The sequence below is a fragment of the Syngnathus acus genome, chromosome 3 (genome assembly GCF_901709675.1).
Source record: "Syngnathus acus chromosome 3, fSynAcu1.2, whole genome shotgun sequence".
Classification (NCBI taxonomy): domain Eukaryota; kingdom Metazoa; phylum Chordata; class Actinopteri; order Syngnathiformes; family Syngnathidae; genus Syngnathus; species Syngnathus acus.
Window position 1 is genome coordinate 15,825,662 of NC_051089.1, and position 22,166 is coordinate 15,847,827.

The window sequence follows — 22,166 nt, forward strand, 5'->3', positions numbered from 1 at the left end:
ATGCATTAAAAAAAATCCAAACATGATTTTTACCAAGTTAATGCTCAGTTTTGATCAACACAGTGAGAGGTATTAGATTTTTTTTTTCAATTTTGGTTGAAAGTTCTTTTTAGAATATTAGTTACACTTTGATATAGCTATGTACAAAATGTAATATGAACACCAGTGAAAATTGTGTAGAAAGATCTTTATTGTTGCCTTTCAGAACTTGCTTCTCTGTACAGATTACACATTGAGGGAGGACTCAGATGCTTTTATGTGTTAAAAAGTGTTAGAAAGGTTCTAGTTATTAGGTTAACCCAAAGAAGAAATTCCCTCATGAAATTACATCAAACAGCCCAAACCCAGAGCCCTTGAATGGAAGCATTTAACAAGCGTGCTTTGCGTCTCCATAGCAACTTACACCACACCTAAGTTTGTCATTAAACTCAGCAGAGACTGAATGAAGAAGAGTTTCCAACATCTAAATTCAAAGAAACCAAAACTGAAAAACGACCAGCCTCACATTCATAGCCCAAATCAGCTGATGTTACATACAGCTATCGCATAGAAAAGGTAAAGTGGATGCAGTGTCACAATCAAACGCGCTGTAGATTTATTAAACGTGAAGCTAGAGGGGATAGGAGGGTGGCAGTCAAATCTATGCATCTATTATTTGAACCGCTTATCCTCACTGAATTTATATCACATAAACTGCTTCTGGGGAGACAAAGAAATGTTTTTGGACCATCTGACGTCAGGCGTTGAACACGCCCAGCAGGTGATGTCATCTCTCGGTCAGATAGGAGAAAACTAAGCCAAAGCTATAGCTAAACTCATAAATCTCTCCTAAAATACTCTTTTGGTTTGAAACATATATTTTGCTTTCATATATAACTTTCTGTTTATAATATATCTCATTGATATTTTTGTGTTAAAAATGATTGTCAAGTTCTTGCCGCATTTTAGAAAGGGATGCCACACCTAAGTGCCAACAGCTCAGCTTGTCTTAGCTTAAAACCTAGCTAGCTTCTTGCAATGTGTCGGCATTCAAGCTAACATGCGTAGCGTCCCATTGGCAAGTTCTAAATGTCAGACTATATTCTGAAAATATATAACATATGATGAATTCACGGTTTGGAACCAAACTTGTTTGAAATTTCTCAAATGCTCAAAAAAATAATAATACAGAAGAAAAAGAACAACTCAGTGATGAGTTTTAGATGCTAATTCGTAATTGTCCGTACGTGCCGTAACGACGGCACTGATCATTTTGCGATTGGTCCTGGCATCTTGAGTCTAGTTGTACCATTGGCCGTGTGTAGAGTGAGTGTCATCAGGAAGCGCCCAGTTGAACGTAGTTGGCGGGATAGAGGCCCACCTGGCCGCTGCTCAACTGTCCTTTACACCAGCCCTGCTCGTCTTCCTCGCCGAGCTTCAGCAGCTCGTCACCTGCAAGGACGGTTACAAACGTTCACTTCCGAGCACAACCAAGGTTTCCACGTACAGATTCTCTCATTCACAGCGAGGCACCACAATATCTGCTGGCACTCTCATTTGAAACGTATCGCTTGCCCTGCCAGTCTTATTCAATTTTTTTTTCCATTGTGGATTAGTCTGCTATTCATAGTGGATATACATTTTAAACTTTAAAATATACATTTTAAAGCTCTAAAATTTAGAGCAACGTTTAGGGTTCAGGGCACCACAATATGTCCACGCAAAGCCAACACCATCTGCAGTAAGATGTGCAAATTCATCTGGCGTCAGACATGAAGAAAGTATGCTTTGATGACTATCCCTAAGTCAGCAATAGAAAAAGAAAAATGATAGTAGCGCATTATAAAACGTAACTTGAAATGTTGCACGAAAACCAAATAGTTATTTATTCATTCATACAGCCAAGTAAATAAATAATAAACAAAGCCCAGTTGGCACTTTTAGAGCGGACACTACACACACATGCATTGTTATATTTAGTATTGATTTCGGTTCCTACTTTAAGATTAAAAAAAATCCAAAAATACAAACAATTCACAAAAAACATCAAAAACAATCCACTATATGTAGTCAAAGGAATGATACATGTAGTATAGGTTAACATTACCAAACCAATATGCTCGACCAGAAAGAAACATGACATGTTTCCATCTTAAGGAGTTCAAAGCATGCTTGTACACAAATGATCCAGTTTAAGTCACAGTATAAGTATAAACAACAATTTGTACAATTCTGACAGCAGGAGTTAAATAAGACACAATAACAGTCGGGTGTTGTGACTTCACCACAATTTTCCTGGCAAAATGCATCATTTGGAACAGTTTTTGTCACAAATGTCACCATCTTGCAGACAAGGCTCAAGCGTGCTTAATGCTTCTTATCTCACACATCAGCAGGACTCATGTTGGTAGTTCAGGTTTGACATGAGTGTGTGTGAAAATGTGCATAGATGAAGCATCACAGGAGGAAATAAAAAAAATAATAATAAATAAAATTCTTCTTTACTTAAAGGGGAACTCAATCCATTTCTTTCTTTGTAATAATGTGTTCTCTGGAGCCCAACTAGTCGAAACACAGTTTTGATTCGAGGGCGCCCATTTTTCCATGTCTGAAAATGACATCAGGTGCCAGGTCTCAGGTCACAACCAATCATGGCTCACCATTCTTTAGTCGCCTATGATTTGTTTTACATTTTGTATGAAGCAACGGAATAAACGCCTCCTGTGATGCCTCCCATCGTGAAGCATTAATGAGGGTTAATACCTGCTTTGAAGCTGAGTTCGTCAGCCTCCTGACCCGAGTAATCGTAGAGCGCTCGGACTCGCACACCGTCTACCTGCCGCTCTCCTTTGTCCCCCGCTTCTCCAACACCGTTCAAAGACAACTTCTTTGGGTTCTCCTCGTCCGACCAGTCGGAGGAATCATCTTTGACAATCCTGAATGAGCAGATTGATCAAATTGGTCATGTTTTGTAAATGTTCTGCAACTTCCCACTACCAGCTTAGACAAAGCCCAATTGAAGCTGGGATGTAAAACGATTGTTTTTTTTATTTTTTCATCAAGGACACCCTTGGTGACTGTCTGCTGTATGCACGCTTGCTCCATTTTTGCTCCTCTTATTTATTGTTATTTGTTTATTTATTAATCACTCTTATTTATTGTTTGTGCCTTCTTGTTTTTATTTTTTGTGTTGTTCACTTGTATGTATATTGTGTACTATGTCTTGTCACCGTGGGATAGTGGGAACGTAATTTCGATTTCTTTGTGTGTCTTGGCATGTGAAGAAATTGACGATAAAGCAGACTTTGACTTTTTGACTTTGACAAACATTACCAGCTTGTTTGGGACCAAACTATGCTATGTCCACATTTCAAAGTGTTTTTGAAAATTACGGGCATCGTGTCCTCTGAGCCAATTGTTTTTGTCTTGGCATTTTTCTTTAAAAAGATTTGATTACGGGCAATATTTACTTTCACTGCTAATAAGCTCACCCTGTGTGAAACAACAATCCAGCAGACAACCGCGGAGCACATGGACACATCCAGACACGAGAACAGCAGTTATGTCATAGCAAGATCTGCTGTCAAAAAGGTGACCCGGAATCCACAAGCTGCTTCTTTCCATTCAAACATATGAGCATGCTGCTGAAACCCCGTTTCATGTGTCGGTGTTTGACTTCTTTAGTCAAATATTTTCGCTCAGGAATAAACTGCAAGGGGACGATGAACATAGGCTAATAAACTCTCTCAAACGCGCACACATTTGAGAGCGTAAAGCAGACAATGAAGGTTAACTTCTTGAGGGAAGGACCAATTTTCGACAGAATTCCTCACAACCTTATCTGGAAAAACGCTATCTAAAGTCAGATAAAACAGTACAGTGGCCTCATTTACTCAACTACAAGCATACCAGGCATTCTTTCATCAGGGGCTAAGGTATTTATGTTGGGGCTTTTATTTGTGCAAATTCACTTTAATATCAAATAATGAACATTCACTAATTATGTCCACATATACATACAATACTTAATGATTACCTAAAATATGTTAATCATACAAGTCTCATAAAGTAAATGAATAACAAAAATAACAATTTGAAATAAACATAGAAAATAGATGAATAGACATGGCACTATCCATCAATGCATATTCTGTACTGCTTATTCTCACTCACTATGGGTCACGGATAAAATGGAACCAATTCCAGCTGACTGATTGCCACAGTTCACAGGGCATACAAAGTAGAGACAACCATTCAAATTTTTTATTTCAGTTCGTGACTCACCCTATTTTGCATCATTCAGAAGGATTATGGCAAGCTTTATAACTACACGAACACTGAAATTCTGGACATATTTGTCGTGAGTCTGAATGCACAAGGAACCTTCTGCCAAAATGTATGAAATAATGATTATATTGTACCTAATCATTTTAAAATCGTAATTTGACATCTTACATTTTTTTGAACTTTTGTGTCTTTTACAACTCAAAGGCATGAACAATTTTGGAGTCTGAATTGCAAAACAGTTTCTGTCTCAGTCACTTTTTTCTTTTTTAACCTGCATGGACTAAAACCACTGGACTTTTTTTTACTTTTGAATTTCCTCCCTCCAATGAGACATCGTGAATATTTTGTTGCTATCTAATCACACCAAGGAGTTTTTTTGGACCACATGCCCTTTTTGACGCAACCGATTTTATTTGATTGTAGTTTATTCTTTTTTTGGTCCAGGCAGTGGCTAGGATATTGGAACGCTGCCTGGGAATCGAACCAGCGCCATCTAAGCAAAAAGCATGTGCCACTACACTACCAAACAATACAAAATAATTTAGTGCTTGACTTCACATTTGATTTTGAAGTTCAATGATCCAAACCAGCATTTGCTATAATGAAGATGAAGAGTGTCTTGTACCTGATTGCATTCTGGGTGATGGGACTAGGCGGAATGTCATTCCCTCCCGAGGGGACAATGTTGGTGAGGGTAACTACACTGTCGTCAGAGTGTATAGCTCGCGCCTTCCTGCTGATGGTCCGACTTGTCTCTGGAGTCCATTCCTGCGTGCATTAGAAATGTTCATTGTAAAAATGACTTCAATTGCATCCAAATGTATCACATTTGTTAAACCTGGACTATTTGAAATTTTCAAATCAAGACAATTTGACTAAATGGTTGAATCCACATCCACTTGCTATTTAGTCAGTCTGTCTGTAGTATGATGCAGTCGTGCGATTAGTAATTATGACTTTTGAATAATTTCCTTAGTGTGTGTCTGACTTATTCCTGCCCAACTATTTCCGGAGGCTTCTAGTCAAACACTATAATTTGTCGTTAAAGCAGCCACTCGTCACAGATTTCCACTGAAAGTCTGACGGAAACTGTGTGTGTGTGTGTGTGTGTGTGTGTGTGTGTGTGTGTGTGTGTGTGTGTGTGTGTGTGTGTGTGTGTGTGTGCAGCGCAACATTCCACTGACCCACTCAGGACTCAGTAACACAACAGGCCTTTCACAAAAAGCCTATTTAATATTCAGTTTGTCTGAAGTGAACACACACAAACTGGCTGGCGAGTACAAAAGTCAAGGTTATTGACAAATGAGTGTTTTGACAACACATGATCTTATCTCTACAATTTCATTGAATTTATGTTAATATTGTTCATTGTTTTCTTCACGTCTATTTGAGTGGTGCATTTTGTGCGTGCCCACCTCATATTGTGGCCAGTTCATGCTCATGCCTGGTCCGTGGGTGTTTTTCCACCATCGCAGATCTTCTGTCTCATTAGCTGCTCGTATGGTCTGACCCACGTCCCTGTACAGCTCTCGGAACCTGTCAGAGAGGGTGACAAGCGAATGCTCACATTCACAGTCTATGCCCTATATGGATGATTTACAGTTACGAGAGTATTTTATTAACAGTGCATTTTGGGTGGTCTGACTGCAGCCTTTGCCTATTGAACAAAAAAGTCAGAACCACTAAACAAGACATGTGACAAACTGACTTAAAAAAAAACTACTATCCATTGCACAGGTGGAATTCAGTTGTCATTCCACTGCTATTGGTATGTGAACTTGGCATTAAGAAACAAGGCCACAGCAATGCCAACTTGAAAGTTGAAATCTTGTGGCAACAAGTAGGAGCTACATCTGAATCTTATAAAATGACTCCTTGGTCACATGGGAGCAACAGGCAGGAAGGTCAATCCTCTTAGTCAACAAGTTACTGCAGCTGCTTAAGTTCAAAAGGGCAACGATATTTTTGAAGACATTTTCGATGACCACTGACGACTTGCAAAATCTCTCATGTGCAGTATTTTATGGACTGTTATTTTAAAATATCTTCATATACAAAGGGGATCCTCATGCAGAAAGAAAAAAAAAATAGCAGATGACCTGGCGACCAGTGGTTGTGTTATTATTTTAACTAATGCTATTTCACCATGCAACATTTGTAAGAACAGCGGCAGCACAAAAAGTAGTTTTAATTGACTGAATTAAGTTAGAAATTGATCTGTTCAATAATTTTGGTGATCAAGCAGTGGCATAAAAGCATTTAGTTTGATTTAACTGATTCAGAGTGAACACCAAGTGTAACTGCATTTAAAACTTGGGAGGGCACACAAAAACCGGTGCAAGTCCAACATTATTTGGCAAGTGTTTATTCGGGTGTTGACAAATACTCACCGTGTAAAAAATTGTAAAATTAATAATTTCATCCCAATATTTAGTCGCTGCATCACACATTCTGAAATTGAGTATGGCTTTTGAAGGATTTTATATATAAGGTTACAAAATATTTTTTAAATACTAGCATCCATATTTGGAAAAGCATATACTACATATTATGAGATACATCTGAAGATAATATTATTGACCTCAAAATACTCACACTTGGTTTTAAACCTGATTGAAGCCACTTACTTTAATGACAGCCTTGGTAACTACAGTTTGTGATGGCAGAAGCCAAAGTGCTCCAACAGGAACTGGGGTCACAGAAAGAGGACCAGGGTCTTTCATTAGTCTGTTTGCCACACGGTGATCTCAAAGCTCACACCCAAATCAACTTTGAGATGAAGCAAACGAGTCATTGTTTGTCTACACCTCCGGCAGAATCTCCATAATAAGAATCAAAAGAACTCGTTTGGTGTTAAGACCTCATTGGATATTGCAAACCAGGGTTGTTATGGTAATGGTGGACTGTTTAAACAGAATGTGAGACCAATAGTTAATGGACAACAGCAGGAGTTTTCCATTAACATCAGTGTACACAAACTTAGCAAATAAAAAAGGCATGCAATACTTGCATATCTTTAATTTGAGTCATGCATCATGTATATTTTAAATTCAGCACATGAGAAAATTCTGTATACTGTAGATAAAAAAAATTATGGCATGAGGCACACCCTCTTATACTGTGGCGATGTTCAGAATAAGGAAATCAATGCTGAATGTTAAATAGTGCAACTTATTTTTTGTTTTAGTGGTTTGAAATCTTTTTGGTCCAACACTGATATTAAAGGACGATGATGACGTTATTAAGTCCAGAAGTGAAGACAAGATGCGAGCAAACAACTTTACAAACAACTTTTTTTTTTTACATCGATCTCTCAAATACATATTAAATTCAGAATAGCCAGTGCCACCGTTTGATGACACCAACTATGAACTCTGGAACCAATTACAAAGGTATGTTTTGGCGGGGCAAAAATAACTAAAAAAATACTGCACACATAACCAAAGTACAAAAACAAACAGTGAAGCCATTTGATGATAGCATACCTCCAGATATTTTTTTTTCAACATACCAGTGACCCTAAACACATTTATTTAAACATTTATCGTGCAATGTTTTACACAATTCAAAACAGTTCCCAGATCTTTATTCAATGAATGTGGCATGCTTTTGTCAAAATACCCCAAGGAACAAGCATTCTATTTTACACCCTATTTCTTTTCATGTGTCTTTGTCCTACCTGTCTTTGCTGGACAAGTCCAGGTGTGTGTGGATATCCACCAGGACCTCTTTAAAAAAGCAGAGTCTCTTGCGCTCAGCTTCCTGGGTGATGTCAAACACCTGCTCCATGTCCTCCATGTAGCGAGGGTTACAGCGGTTCAGCTCTTCCAAAGCCTTTTCATAACGATCTTTCGCCTAAAAAACATGTGACCTTCAATAAGGAACATTGAGCTTCATGACTGCACATTGTGACCTTCATTGTTTAAAACACGATGGAGTGGTCGTGCTTATCGACGAGAAAAAAACTAATTCACCATCATGAAGTGCTTTAATGCAAACTCAATTGCAGTGAGTTCTCAATCACCACTTTGGATAGGAATGTGGAATTTATTTATTACCAATTTTAGCAGGCTTTCATAACGTTCAAACAAAATTATTTTTTTTCCTTTCAGTTATAAATAAATAAATAAATAAATGAATAAATAAAACATTGGCATCTTAATCAGACAGAATTAATGCATTAGTTTAGAAGACTTTAAATTGACAAGAAAAGCAATTTCAGCCTTAAAAGTGTGAGTTCAGTCAAAAAGCTTGCATAATGGTGTTAACCTTGGGAAAAAGCATAAAAGCCAGCGCTATTACTTTAGATTAGGTGGTTTTTAATTACTGTGTAAATACTAGATCAGCATGGAGCTGTTACAGGAAGAGGTAAATACACTACCAGTTTAATGATGTCATATCAAACCTGGGTTGTTATTCCGCACTCTGAATAAGAAAAGTATTAAATATAGACAATTTCCCAACATTTTTGATGTTATCTCACTCTTCCTGGAATCATTGTGCAGGTTTCTTTTTAAAGACATCTTGGCTGCCTCACACATCTATGTGAACTGACTGCTCTAGAATTTGTCAAAGGATTTCCCTCTGTTTGGTTGATCATTTCCCTCTTCATGACCTGGAGCTTTCTGCCATTGCAGAGTAGAAAGCACAGGAAACAAGTGTGGTCATGTTTCAAAGTCACAAAACACACATCGACAGGCTTTTTTGGACTCCCTGACACTCCCAGATTGGCGCAAGGGCTCAACATGTACGCATGTGCATGTGCGTCGACAGGCAAATATCACGCATTCAAATATCCAGGACTGCAGCTAAAGATATCGTTGAAGGTTAAGATTGGATATCTAGATAGTGGGTGCATGTAAACGTCATACTTTTTCAGCTTCTTGGTTGCAGCGCTCCACACGGGCCGAATATTTGCGGACTTCCTCTTGAGACTTGGATGGGTCGGCCTTAGCGTGCGTTTCCCTGTTAATGGCTGACCACTCCTCCTTCCTGGTTTGATGGTAGTTCTTCTTGCTTGCATCCAACTAGACAAAAAGAAATGCACATGACAGCCTCTCTAATAACACATACATCCATAAAGCCATTCTGAGAAGGATGATGAATCGAAATCTATGTATCAAACCTCTTTTAATTTGCGGACCCAGGGTTTCTGAGCTTTGCGGAAGCCATCGTCAGCCTCCTTTGTCTCTCTGAAACCTCCAATCATCTGTTTATGGAAGGCTTCTTTCTGCCAATTTCGCACCTTCTCGCTGTCTTCTGCCACTAGCCGGTCACGGAGCTCTTGATGGAGCTCGCTGAGCCGATCGGCTGCCTGCATGAAGGCATGCCACGCCTTCTCCAGTGTCCCATACTGAGGCCCTGAGTAAAACGTAAGTAAAAGCCAAGACAATTACTCATTTTGGCTCAACTTGACCGCATAGTATATATATGACATGTATAATATAGTTCAAAGTGGCAAAGCCCTGTTTTAGAGATTAATATTAAAGTTTGACAGGGTTCCGGTTCTACTGCAGTCTTAATGCATTAGAATGTGCAGTAGTCTATTACTAACCTATGCCACGGGAATAGTAAAGTCCCCATTGCAGTATGAAAACCATTTCGAGGTCATAAATATGAATGAAAATCACTAAGTATTGTGGTAACTTGGGATGCCTCTTGTAATCTTGTGCATGTTAATCGCATGACAAATGCAATCTTTACCACTAGCTTGGAAGCTCCTAAAATGTATTTGGATGTTTTTTGTGGCCCTGGTGTCATTGAACTAACCTTTCTCGACCGCACCTCTCCACCTCTTGGCCCAGTCACTGAGCTGAAGGGCGTAACTCTTCTCGATCTTAGCCCGCTCCTGGAAACAGCTAACCAACTCATTACACAGTCGGTTGCCGTCGTCTACCCGCCTCACCGTCCTCTTGTAGTTTCCCGGCTTTTTGGGACACAAAGCAATCATATTCACCACACCATAAAAGACACTTTTCAAATGCAGTTTCTATTGGTTTAGCATTTTCACATTATTGACCGATCAATCCAGGTCATGCCTTTGACAACTGTTCCAAATGATAGTTCCACAGTCTATGGTCTAAAACTTCATACATCATTTATGTCTTTTGGCCTTTGCTATTACATTTTAAACATCCAGAGTGGTGAACAGGTGCAGGAACCACAATGAACCAAGGCCTATTCTCTGGTGGAAATGGCCTATGGGCTTTGTTGTAATAACAATTCATTTGAACAGTTAGTAGGCTTGCCTTGTAGCTAGCATACCTCCCAGAAGCTATCGCAGCTCCCGAGTTCACTGAGGTCTCCATTGGAAGACATTTTGCCGTCAGCCTTACAGCACAGAATGATGGCAGCGAGCGATGAAACTGCCAAAAATAGATTAAGATATAATTTAGATTAAAAAACATAGTAACAAATGATAAAGTAGAGTACATCTGAAATCTGCATAAATCTAGTTAAAATAGTAACAAGCGATAAATTAGAATACATCGGAAATCTGCGTAGCTACAGTTAAGCACTTCATTGGATATTCTAAAATATATTCATAAATTATCTTCTTAGCCCCGCCATGTATCGGTCAAGCTCCCCTTTACCCCAACAAAGAGAAAAAACTGAATCCTGGAGGCTGTCCCTGACCCAGTTTGTCTCTTGCATATCGCTGATCCAAATTTTCTGCTGACCAATGAAATCGGAGAACCGAGCCCCACATATTTTTACTGGAAGCAACAAAAACAATTAACCTAAATAAAACCACATTAAACCTAACTCAAACTGAGATTTGGAATGATGGCAACACAAAAACCTCTATGCAAAGAGAATCGGGGTTGAAGAATAAACAATGAGATTGTTGCAAACAACGTAATATGTTTAGTTTTCCGAAATATATTTCCGATGTGATGCTCCGGCGGAACTCTGATGCTAAACTCTGCCCAGAGTTCAGCATGACCCAACTTCTCTATACATCCACTTCCTGTTGTTTGGTCATTGGCCAGAACTTTCTTTCAAGGTTAGACAACTTCCTGCTGCAGACACAACAACTTGAGATGAAAACAGCCATTGCTCAAGGCCCCCCTCTATTTATCTATCCCAAGTTAGATAATAGCAGTGAATGAATGCCAAGATGGTTCATACAATATAGTGTAACCATGAGCTTAGAACGGTTTTAACTAAGTTACACTAAGAAACTCCACAAAGATTCTATAAATGCATGCAAATTGATAGGCAAATGCAATTCTTCGTTATTACAATGATGTAACAAGTGATCGGTCCTCTGCGATTCAGGTATCCAGTTAAAAACAGACAATCAAGCAAAGATACATTCAAACATAAATCATCTTATGTGCTAGTGTGCTTGATACGAGTAGATGAGTAACGTTCCAAAGATGTGAAGAGACACGTAGAACGTCTCAGACACAAAGCAATTTACACAGGGTGCATGTGTGTGTGTCTCACAGGCGAACGAAAGGCATGCGAATAGTAGAGGAATCTGCCACCTTGCATGCTAGAACATGCAGGCTGATGAGAAACCCGACTTTACCGAGGGCTGCCAATAGCTGCTCGTGCATCCTACAGGGCAACACAATGCATGTCTACACAACTTTTAGGTGTTGGAACATTTTGTTGCCAGGATTAAGGACGGTTGAAAGAGCAGTGAGGCCCACAAACTAGAGCATATGTAAATGCCAGGGTGTGGTTTTGAGAATAGCTTCAAGGTCTCCTGCGGAAGGTGTACAAATGTGGAAATTAAACTATGATACGTCTTAAATGTACGGTAATGCCCACGACAATTGATATACTGGGTTCTAATGATCATTCACTTTCTATATTATGAAGTGAACGTACGTATACATCAATGTTTTTACACTGGATTCCAAATTCTGAACTTAAGGTCAACCCCCTCAATTCAAACGTGTGGCGAAAAAATAGTGTCAGGATTTACCCTGAAGCAGACGTACATTTGCATGAGTTGAGCATGAGCACGCCAGAGGACGCCGCCCACTTGTCTCTGGCAGTTCAGCTGCCTGTGCCTCTGTACTTTCCTTCTTGCCTTTAATTAGAGATGGAGGAACTATGAAAAGACATTCCAGCTCCACCCATAAATGTGCGTATGAGAAGTTTAGTCAACTTGGTATACCCAGAAAAACAAGATATATAGCATGGTGTCATAGTAATTACCTATGCTATAATAACTGGCACTAACAATGAAGTGTAAAAAAGTCAAATAAAATCAATCAATCAAAAGGTCTGCATCCCAAGAGACAAATCCATGCCATATTTTGTCCATTTCAAAGCTTAGTCATATTTCCATCACTATTAATTATTTTTATATTAGTAAGATTGGGGCTCAGAATTGACAGAAATATATTCATCCATTATCCAAACCGCTTATCAATTCAAAACACAATCCAAACAGATTTGCTGCTTCAAAAAAAGGGGGTCGACTAGTTGTTGGTTTATACCAAAGTGGGTCAGGAGGAGGGAGTGAGTGAGGGACGGATAGAGAGGCCAGTCCAGACCTCATAAGCCCCTACTGGTAACCTCGCTGTCATTAATCTGATTATTGTACTCCCGTACGATATACTTCAACACATAGTACAAACACGGCTCCACCAGCATATTTTCTAGGCTTGGTTTCTACATTCCAGCAACACTTGGGATGGTTTCTAAGCTGCCCATTAAGGCCTGGAGGCTTCCAAATTTCTATAAACAGAGGCACTTTGAGATATTTTTTGATTCAGCTGCTTCCCACATCTAGTGTTGTATCACAAGTTTTGCTCACCATTGGTGCCATTATCGCTTTTCCAAATGAGATTTGATCAGAAAGAAAAGTGTTTATAAATGGTATATGAAATTTGGGAGAAAGTAACTTTTAATATGCGTTTGGAATAATATACATTTATGCTTTTTGCTGTTTAAAATCCCTTGTTTATGCAGCTTAAACCCCAAAACATTACAAGAGGACACTATTGGATTATCCACTACAAGACACCACACTAGTTTTGACCCACTGAACAAGCGGCAAAAATATTTTTAAACTGTATTCTTCAAAATGAGAGGTTTTCTGGCCTTTAATTCAACTGTCTGTGTGATGTGACTGACTGCAAGCCAAGGTTATCTTCGTACAGCAACTACAAGGAAAAGTACGGTCTGGTTTGGAACAGGTTGTTGAACAGTACTTTCCCAAATGACAAGCGGATTTTTTTATTTAACGAAAAATCCATTGCGGGGGAAAAACAAAGTGCTACAGGGTGATTATTTGCTTGAAAACCCTCCCACTTTGCATTGTTAGAAAAATAATTTTAAAACAAATGAAATCGGTGCTATAAGTAAAATTTACTAACTACAAATTATGTGGCTCATTGCAATCTGGGAAAGTTTAAGAGTTATCTGCTTGGACATTGGACAAAGGTCAACTGAATGAAGAAAGGCAACACACATTCCACGCGGTATCAACCTCTACCTTTCATTTGCTCTGACTGGACAACATCCAGCTCTTGGTGTTCACAATTATGTCATTTGAAAGTCAGGTTTACTATACATTGATGAACCAGTCACAGTTTGTCATATCTCTATTCAAAATAATTCTCATCTAAAAATGAAAAGACGCTGATAGCAAAGCAGGCAACAACACATTTGGGACTTTACAGGACAAAAAGAAGACAATTCAAGTGCCGGTAGGGCAGTGAGTCAGCAGAACTTACCTTACCAGAGAAGAAAACAAAGACGGACAGGTGTCCCAAAGGGTCTCTCAGTCCTGGGAGACAGAGGAGAAAAGAAAGCCTACACAGGCAAAAGATGAGACAGCGGAAAGGAAGATGAAAAATGGTTGAACAGCAGAGTAGCAGCAAGAAGCCCTTGCAGAATGACACCCAAGGCAGCTGAGCATTATAAAGCTCGGAAGAGGTTAGAAGGTGGCACATTTTGGAAGTCACAGTGAAATGCCACACATAGAGCCTGTTGGCCAAGTCTAATGAAAGAGCAAGGGATGCCCCAAGCCCTTGCAGGAAGAAGGTCAAAGCTACTGACTCACACTGCTAAAATAACCTGCTTTGGCACAGGATTGCAAATGGAGGTTAAAGGACCACAACAGAAAGGGTAGGAATTAATGAGCAGTAAAAGTGAAGCATAGATACTGGAAAGGGAGCAACGGGCACCGCCTTGGGGTTCTATACATGCAAATAACTGACAACTACTTTGGACTGCAGTTAAACTGCCAATAGGTTAAATGACTTATAACAAGGACAACTAAAGTTCAGCTGACTGACATACACTGATACCAAATACACCCCCCCCCCCAAAAAAAAATCAGAACATTTTAACGAAGCAGTTCTTGATTTAATAAACCTTGGTAAACATTTTTCATGAAATGTAATTGCTCACATGTTCTGCACAACATATGAACATTCATATTACATCTTATATATTTTTCCAATATCGTGCAGCCCTTTTTACAAAAAAAGATCAAAATCCGGCACACCATAGCTCCCAAACCCCTGATCCGACTACCCTAAAATTGGGGATTTAGTGCTGCCCCATAACTATCTACAACTACACTAGGTTTCATTAAAATCAAAAGCTGCTTGGTTTAACCCACTGGGTGATCTATCACAGAATGACATAATACATACGTAATAAAGCATACATGTCATGTGACTTTAATTGCTTGTATTTTTCATACCTATTGACTTACAATACAATAGTATTTTACAGAGCAACATCAAAATCCAAATAAGAATTGTCTCACAAGAAAATTATTGTCAAGCCTGAGCCCTGACCTAAATCCACGTTAAAAAAGACAATCCAAAGTAGGCTATAAATGGGAGAAGCCCTCATAATTCATCAAATTTTAGTAGTTGTACTTATACGAGGAGAACCAGAGATCATAATGCCAAGTCACAGGCCACATAAGTCACACGATTACACCATAACATTTTTAGAGTTTTGTACTTAATTGTGTCTGGTAAATTGGAGGCTTTAAGTCATTTTATCTCTGAGAAAATGCCAATATTACAGTACTGAGTTATGGAATTGTTTGCTCTGACATCAGCCTGAGGCACTGTGCGCCTCTCTGACCAAAAAAAAACATGTGACAGTTCAGTGCGAGAGCTGAGGATAGAAACTGAACAAGGGTGGCAAATGCAGGAGCAGAGTCAGAGAAAGGGATAACTCAGCCTTGTTCCCACACATACAGCTGTTCTCCCAGCTCATTTCATTCCATCGCCACTACAGCGATTGGGCCAGGACCGCCTCTGCGCTATCCACACTCCTAGGGACGTTGACTGAGGGTGGTTTGGCATAATCCGCTACGTGTCGCATGCAACCAGGCCAAAGATTAACCCAGAATCTGATTGTCCTGCTCCTGCTGTTCACCTAAGAAAACACTTGGCACTTAGGTTTACAACATGAGCAAAATGTTCTAGATTTTTTTATCTTTTTTTGCTTCTTGTCATGTACAGCAAAAGTGGGAAAGTACAGGGAGAAAAGACATGTTGATGTGCAAACTAACTGGGTCAACCAAAGACTTGATAGACTAGGAAGGAATTAACATCAAGCATTGACATGATTTAGGTTGCCACAAAATTCCACTGACTTGAAGCTGAAGGGGGATTTTACCAAACACTCACCGCCACACAGTTCCAGCTTTTATACTTCCCAATGCCCCTCATATGGATTCCAAATAGACTACAGACCACTGGCTCACAAACGCCTAGAATGATTAAATCTTTTAGGACCACATATTTAAAGTGAAAGTCAACCCAAAACCTTTCTTTACCATATGTTATACGTGCTGCCATTAGTCTCAACACGCTAATTAATATTGCGTTTGTGGAACATGAGTTAAGCAGCAAAATACATCAATTTTTTATTCATTTCAGGGGCAGCCATCTTGCCACTTGCTGTCAACTGAAAATGACATCACAGTTGCTAGATCGCTTCAAAAAACCTCTGAGCCCTAATTGGTTGCGACCTGGCAACTGTGATGTCATTTTAGTCGACAGCAAGTAGCAAAATGGCAGCCACCTGAGATGGATTTTGCCTGTTTTATTAATATTCCACAAACAGAACAGTGTTTTTAATAGTTAGGCTGCACAGAACATATCATCTTGGGGTTTACTTCCGCTATAGCAGGAGCTTGTGTCCTTGCTTTTGCACACTTTTTCTTCCTGATATCACATTTCATCTAGTAGATGTTTTGAGGACTCCAAACTTGTGACATTGTGAGAATGTCTATCCGAGTAGAGTTTTAGAGGTCATGCCTGTTAATAAACACCATTATTCACACACAGTTAGGGTTTTCTTTGTGCCACACCCTCTTCACCAGCAGTTACTTTAACTACCACTGAATATTATTGACATCCTCGACGCTGTCTTTTGTAATCTCCTGTGGTAAAAATAGAAGTTTAAAACCAGAGAGCACTCAAGTAGTGCAGGCCTGTAAAGCTGCATGAAACATGAAAACATGATTTGCCTAAAATGACAAAACATTGTAGTTCGCCAGTTTGTACAGTACTTTCTACATCAACGCTGGCAAAGAAATGCTGCTGCCAGCCTGTCACTGGCTACCAAGATGTTTAATATTTTACCTATACAAAAGCAACAACCAATCAACCAAAATAAGTTTTTAAATGCTACCTGGACTGGCGCTCCACTTGGACTTTTTTGACACAATGTGAAAATAAAATGAAAATGTCACACTGCCTGCAGCAACTTAATGTATTAATGTGCCAGCGCGGCACATGGTCGATTAAATAAGATACCTGCATGATTATCACGCATGCTGTCTTATATAATGCTAGGTTTTTTTTTTTTTTTTTTTTTTTAATCAATAAGACTTTACAACTAAAGCATATATAAGTATCGAACGTTGGCTAACTGTAATTATGGTGATTATAGGTCCAAGAAGAAATAAAGACCAGTGACTAAATGACCTCGTAGAACACGCGTCATCAAGCACCATATGTCAGCATTTGATTCAGAGTATCTGATTCCATGGCTTCAACATACACGTTTTGTTTGTTGTTGTTTTCCCAAGACGGCAGGACAAGTGTTCCGAATGCGCTGAAGCGCTTACCTGTTTTCCCCGAGCTGCAGGAACAAACCAGAAGGAGAATCCACCTGGGATTACGCGGTTGTTCCCCTCCTGGGTAGACGATTCAGTAGTCAGATGTTACAAACTTGGTCGTGGTCCAGCCTTGTATTTTCTTCACTTGTAAACCTTCATCAAGTGCGCCATCATCTCGAGTTTTTACTCCACAGTGACCCGAGGGCGTCCACTTTCGGCCATGTTTACAACGTTAATGTCCAACTTTCAAATGTTCGCAGGCTCGGTGTCTTCTCTTCGGTTGTAACACGCAATAGTATTTCACCAAATCATGTGTGCTGCTTATCTCTAAAAGTTTTTGGAACGACTAGATAGCGAGAAGTCCTCCTTCCACGATCCTGACTGGCGTCTGTAATCAGATGCTGCACGCCACAATATCCATTCATCCTATTTACACTTTAACCCTTCACCGTGTCTGCGGCACCACGGTGCTGCCTTCGCTGACCGTCAGGAAAACAGCAACTTCAGTCAGACTGCACGTCACTAAGCACTTGACGGCCAGTTTGAATTAATCTACGGATGGATTGATGGATGGATGGATGGATGGATGGATGGATAGATAGATAGATAGATAGATAGATAGATAGATAGATAGATAGATAGATAGATAGATAGATAGATAGATAGATAGATAGATAGATAGATAGACAGACAGACAGACAGACAGACAGACAGACAGACAGACAGACAGACAGACAGACAGACAGACAGACAGATAGATAGATAGATAGATAGATAGATAGATAGATAGATAGATAGATAGATAGATAGATAGATAGATAGATAGATAGATAGATAGATAGATAGATAGATAGATAGATAGATAGATAGATAGAGTTGGAGTTTACCTGATTAGGAATTTTACGTAGCTTTACAGCCACCTATTGGATTCAAGATGCAACTGCAGAAACTGTTCCAGCAAAAGCTGTAAATTATACCAACCACTGTTGCACTACTGTTGTTCTCTTAAGGTCAAACCAGTCTTCACTGTTTTGAGGTCAAGACTAACTCGTCCACTCCAAACTAGGTATTCTGTTGTCGATTTGTTCGGTTTTGTTTTGTGCTTTTTGGTCATTGTCTTACCACGATCGTCAGTTTGCCTGAAACGCTGTCAAACATTTAAGTGCTGCATTACAAATTTCAAATGGAATCTTTTGGACAGCAGTGGCATGTTCTGCATTCATTCTCGTTTATTGTTTTATCATATTTTTGTTTTGTTAACAACTTACCATGTGCCGGAAATTTCTGTTGTTCTTCAGTCAACATTGGGATTTTTTTACCTGATTTACTCAACAACATGGTCTTGAGGTTACGTTTACAAAGTGGCCAAACCTAGAAAGAGGATAGCAACAGTGCTAAACTTGCTCCATTTGTAGATATCTTTCTCACTGAGGTACATCAAGGCTTGAGGAGATACTTTGGTAACCCTATCCAGCTTCATGCAAGTTGGAAAATGTCATTATTGCAGGTTTTGCTTTTCACAGTTACAGATGATAAAGTAGCTTTAAAATGGCTAGCTTCTTTATGGTGGCATTTTGCTCCTAATATTTTGCAACAGTGCACCAAAACTGTTCATACACTCCCACCTGTGCAACCAGTATATTTGCAGATTTTTTTTATTAATGTTTTCTTGAATATGTTTTGTTGCCAACAAACTTGTGTTCCACACTTGAGTCCATTTATCAGTACTATAGTGAAACTGAGTAGAGTGGATTATAATTTTACAAGTCGATTTACTATGCACCCCCAAAATTTCAGATTAGGAAGCACTGTGCTCCTAGTTTAAAAAGAGTTAGTCTGGAGCCCTGCATACCTTAACATGATGCTTCCGCAATTGCTGGGATGCGCGGCTAAACTGAGGATGTGGTCTTGCGGTGTAGAGTGGAATGATAGCATCAAGAATAGATCCATAAAATGTAAAAAGACCACATATTGCTGTTGAAACTGGACATATTTATACAAAGAACCAACTACTTATACTACACAAACACAGAATTAAAGAAGAGCCCAGACACCTTTGACAGAAACTCAATTTGAACGCTTACATCCATGATTTTGTTCTTTTAGTCATGACATACGTAAGAATGTAGATCAGCTTGTAACTGAGTAGTAAATTGAAAGCTTTGCCTTAACGCTCAAGATACTCCTCCACTGGAATCTACGACCTGGAGAAGCCACGCTACACTTTTCTCACTATGGACCATGGTTTCAGTTTTGTAAGGGTCTGAAACTCATCCTAGCAGATTTACCTTCAGCTTCACCCTCCAATGAGAGATGAAGGTCACAACTTCATGAAGCCCACAGAACCACATCATCTACAAAAAACAGGTGCAAAATTGAGTCCGAACCATCTAACCATTTGTCAACATGCATGTCCTCAAGTTCATAGGTGAGCTGGAGCCTAATATCTTGGACAGTTCGCCACCCCTTTTGAAGAGTACATACAGAATAAACAAGCAGCCGTTTAATTACACGTTCACACATTTGGACAATTTAGTCTTCAATTAATCTAAAGTGCAATTTTTTTTTCATTGTTGGAGGAAAGTGTACGACCTGGACAAAACCCACTCTAGCATATGGAGGAAATCCAAATTTCACACAGGAATGCCTAATCTAAAAACCAAGGACCTCTCAATTAAGAGACAAATACATTCCACCGTGCTAACCAATTTAATTTGCATTGCTAATACATGCATGGTGCAGGCAGGCCATAAATGGAGAGGCATACCCAGGTATAAAATCTCTACCAAATATGAACTAGAGGTTCCAGAATAAATCAAGGTAGCTGAGACCAACCAGGCCAAGATCCTAATGAACCGGTGATCCCAACTTACCCTACCAAACCCATCTCTTTAATGCCTTCTACTATCAAGGTGCAATTATAGATGCCATTAATATGATATGAAACTCACAACACAACAGCACTACATCTGCGTCACATACGTACATCATCTGTACGTACTGTATAACATACTCAAGAGAGAAACTCATTATTACATGTATTAATGTTTGGAGATAAACTAGCCAAGTGTTTTGCTGGTCATACTTGGCTTATTCGGACCAACAAATCAGAAGACAGAAAATGTTAACTATGGGCCAGCTAAATGGCCCTGGGAGGAGAATTTGCAATCTGATTGGTTAAAGAAATAGTCAGTCTCATTGTTCAAATGTACGGTAGTTAACATCGCTCAGGACCGCTGATTTTGAAGACCCCCGAGCAGACTGGATTGACACTGCAACACATGCAAGCTGAAATCTATGGTGGTAGATTGGGGTCAAAAGTTTTGTACCGTAATTTTCGGACTATAAGTCGCACCGGAGTATAAGTCGCACCAGCCATAAAATGCCCAAAAATGTGAAAAAAAACATATATAAGTCGCTCCGGAGTATAAGTCGCATTTTGGGGGGCAATTTATTCGACGAAATCCAACACCAAGAACAGACATGAACGAGCAACAACAGGCTAAACGATACGGTATGCTAACGTGACAAACACAAACGAGGAGCTGAGAACGGGCCTGACGTAACATTCAGTTTTTAAAAAAAAACTATTACATAAATAACACGTTTATAAAACCATCTGTGTCACTCCAATTCATTAAATCCATCGATCGTCCTTTGTCAACAATGCCGTGTGCCGCGCCGCAGTTCAAATTATTCCACAGGCCCATACAACGATATATAAACTATATTTTAAATAACTATCACATAAACAACAATATTATCAAACCATTTGTGTCACTCCAAATCATTAAATCCATCGATCAAATTTCTCGTCCTTTATGTCATCCTGGTGACAGAGGACATGTCCAGAGGATATGGCGCTTTAAAGTGTTAATTACTTTATTTGATTTTTTCTCTCTATTTTTCATGTTTTGAATATGTTCAAGATAAAGATATCAAAGCATGTGAAGTGATCAACTATACTAAAAATAACATGTGAAGTGGTCAACTATACTTGTAAGTAAGTGATGTGTTAATGATCAAGTAAAAATTTGTGAAAAAAAACATATATAAGTCGCTCCTGAGTATAAGTCGCCCCCCCACCCAAACTATGAAAAAAACCGCGACTTATAGTCTGAAAATTACGGTACTTGAAAAAATAAAACTTGAAAATAAACGTGTAAAGCTTGAAACTTGAAAAAAATCTATTCAAAATAAAAATACTACTAAATTGATCCTGCCATGAATGGTGCTGCCAGGCCCTAGTGGGAGCTAAATACAAATATAAATTGCTTCAATCAAGGACACTTCGACATGATTACCAGGGTTGAGGATTGAGCGAAGCACCTACAAGTTTGGGGACTAACACGCTACAACTGAGCCACATGACAAAATCATGTTATGTGACTACGTGTATTGGGGCTGCTGTTAGAATTAGTATCCCCTGTAACTGCTTGGAGAGTTGAGGGAGCCTATTCAAATTTGCTACACTTGGTGAAAACACCCCCAAGAAGACAAAGAAAGAGTCTGTTGATGTCTTGGGTGCACCATTTTAAAACAGGAGGAGGGGTACTTATTTTCACAGGTTGACTTATTCCAATAGGCTACAGGTGTCAAACTCAAGGCCCGGGGGCCAGATACGGCCCGCCACATCATTTTATGTGGCCCGCGAAGACAAATTGTGCATCAAATTCGTGTGTCATTACTAGAATTGCAAATTGTCTTCACTTTTAATCACAACTTTTTTTTTTTTTAAATATTTTACCAGTTATTACTCGTCTGATTTGAAAACTAGTTATTTGTCAGTTTGTTTTGTAGCTTTTACTGTATATAATATGAGGTGCTCATACATTTA

At 39.2% G+C, this 22,166-nt stretch overlaps 1 protein-coding gene across 4 annotated transcripts; it reads right to left on the bottom strand.

Annotated features, from left to right (window-relative positions):
* Positions 1–166: 166 nt before the first annotated feature.
* On the bottom strand, positions 167–17,793 carry pacsin3 (protein kinase C and casein kinase substrate in neurons 3). 4 transcript variants are annotated; one of them, XM_037247157.1, is made up of 11 exons: positions 17,339–17,793; positions 13,968–14,046; positions 10,515–10,631; positions 10,036–10,192; positions 9,392–9,627; positions 9,138–9,293; positions 7,946–8,121; positions 5,682–5,802; positions 4,892–5,034; positions 2,743–2,915; positions 167–1,431 (listed from the first exon to the last, which is right to left on the bottom strand). In XM_037247157.1, exons 3-11 carry the CDS (start codon positions 10,572–10,574, stop codon positions 1,316–1,318), a joined length of 1,338 nt encoding a protein of 445 aa, XP_037103052.1. In that variant the 5' UTR covers positions 10,575–10,631; positions 13,968–14,046; positions 17,339–17,793; the 3' UTR covers positions 167–1,315. The 4 variants fall into 4 exon arrangements, with proteins under 4 accessions (XP_037103052.1, XP_037103055.1, XP_037103051.1 ...); XM_037247160.1 differs by having other exon boundaries at positions 10,531–10,631; positions 17,339–17,791; XM_037247156.1 differs by lacking the exon at positions 13,968–14,046.
* Positions 17,794–22,166: the final 4,373 nt, after the last annotated feature.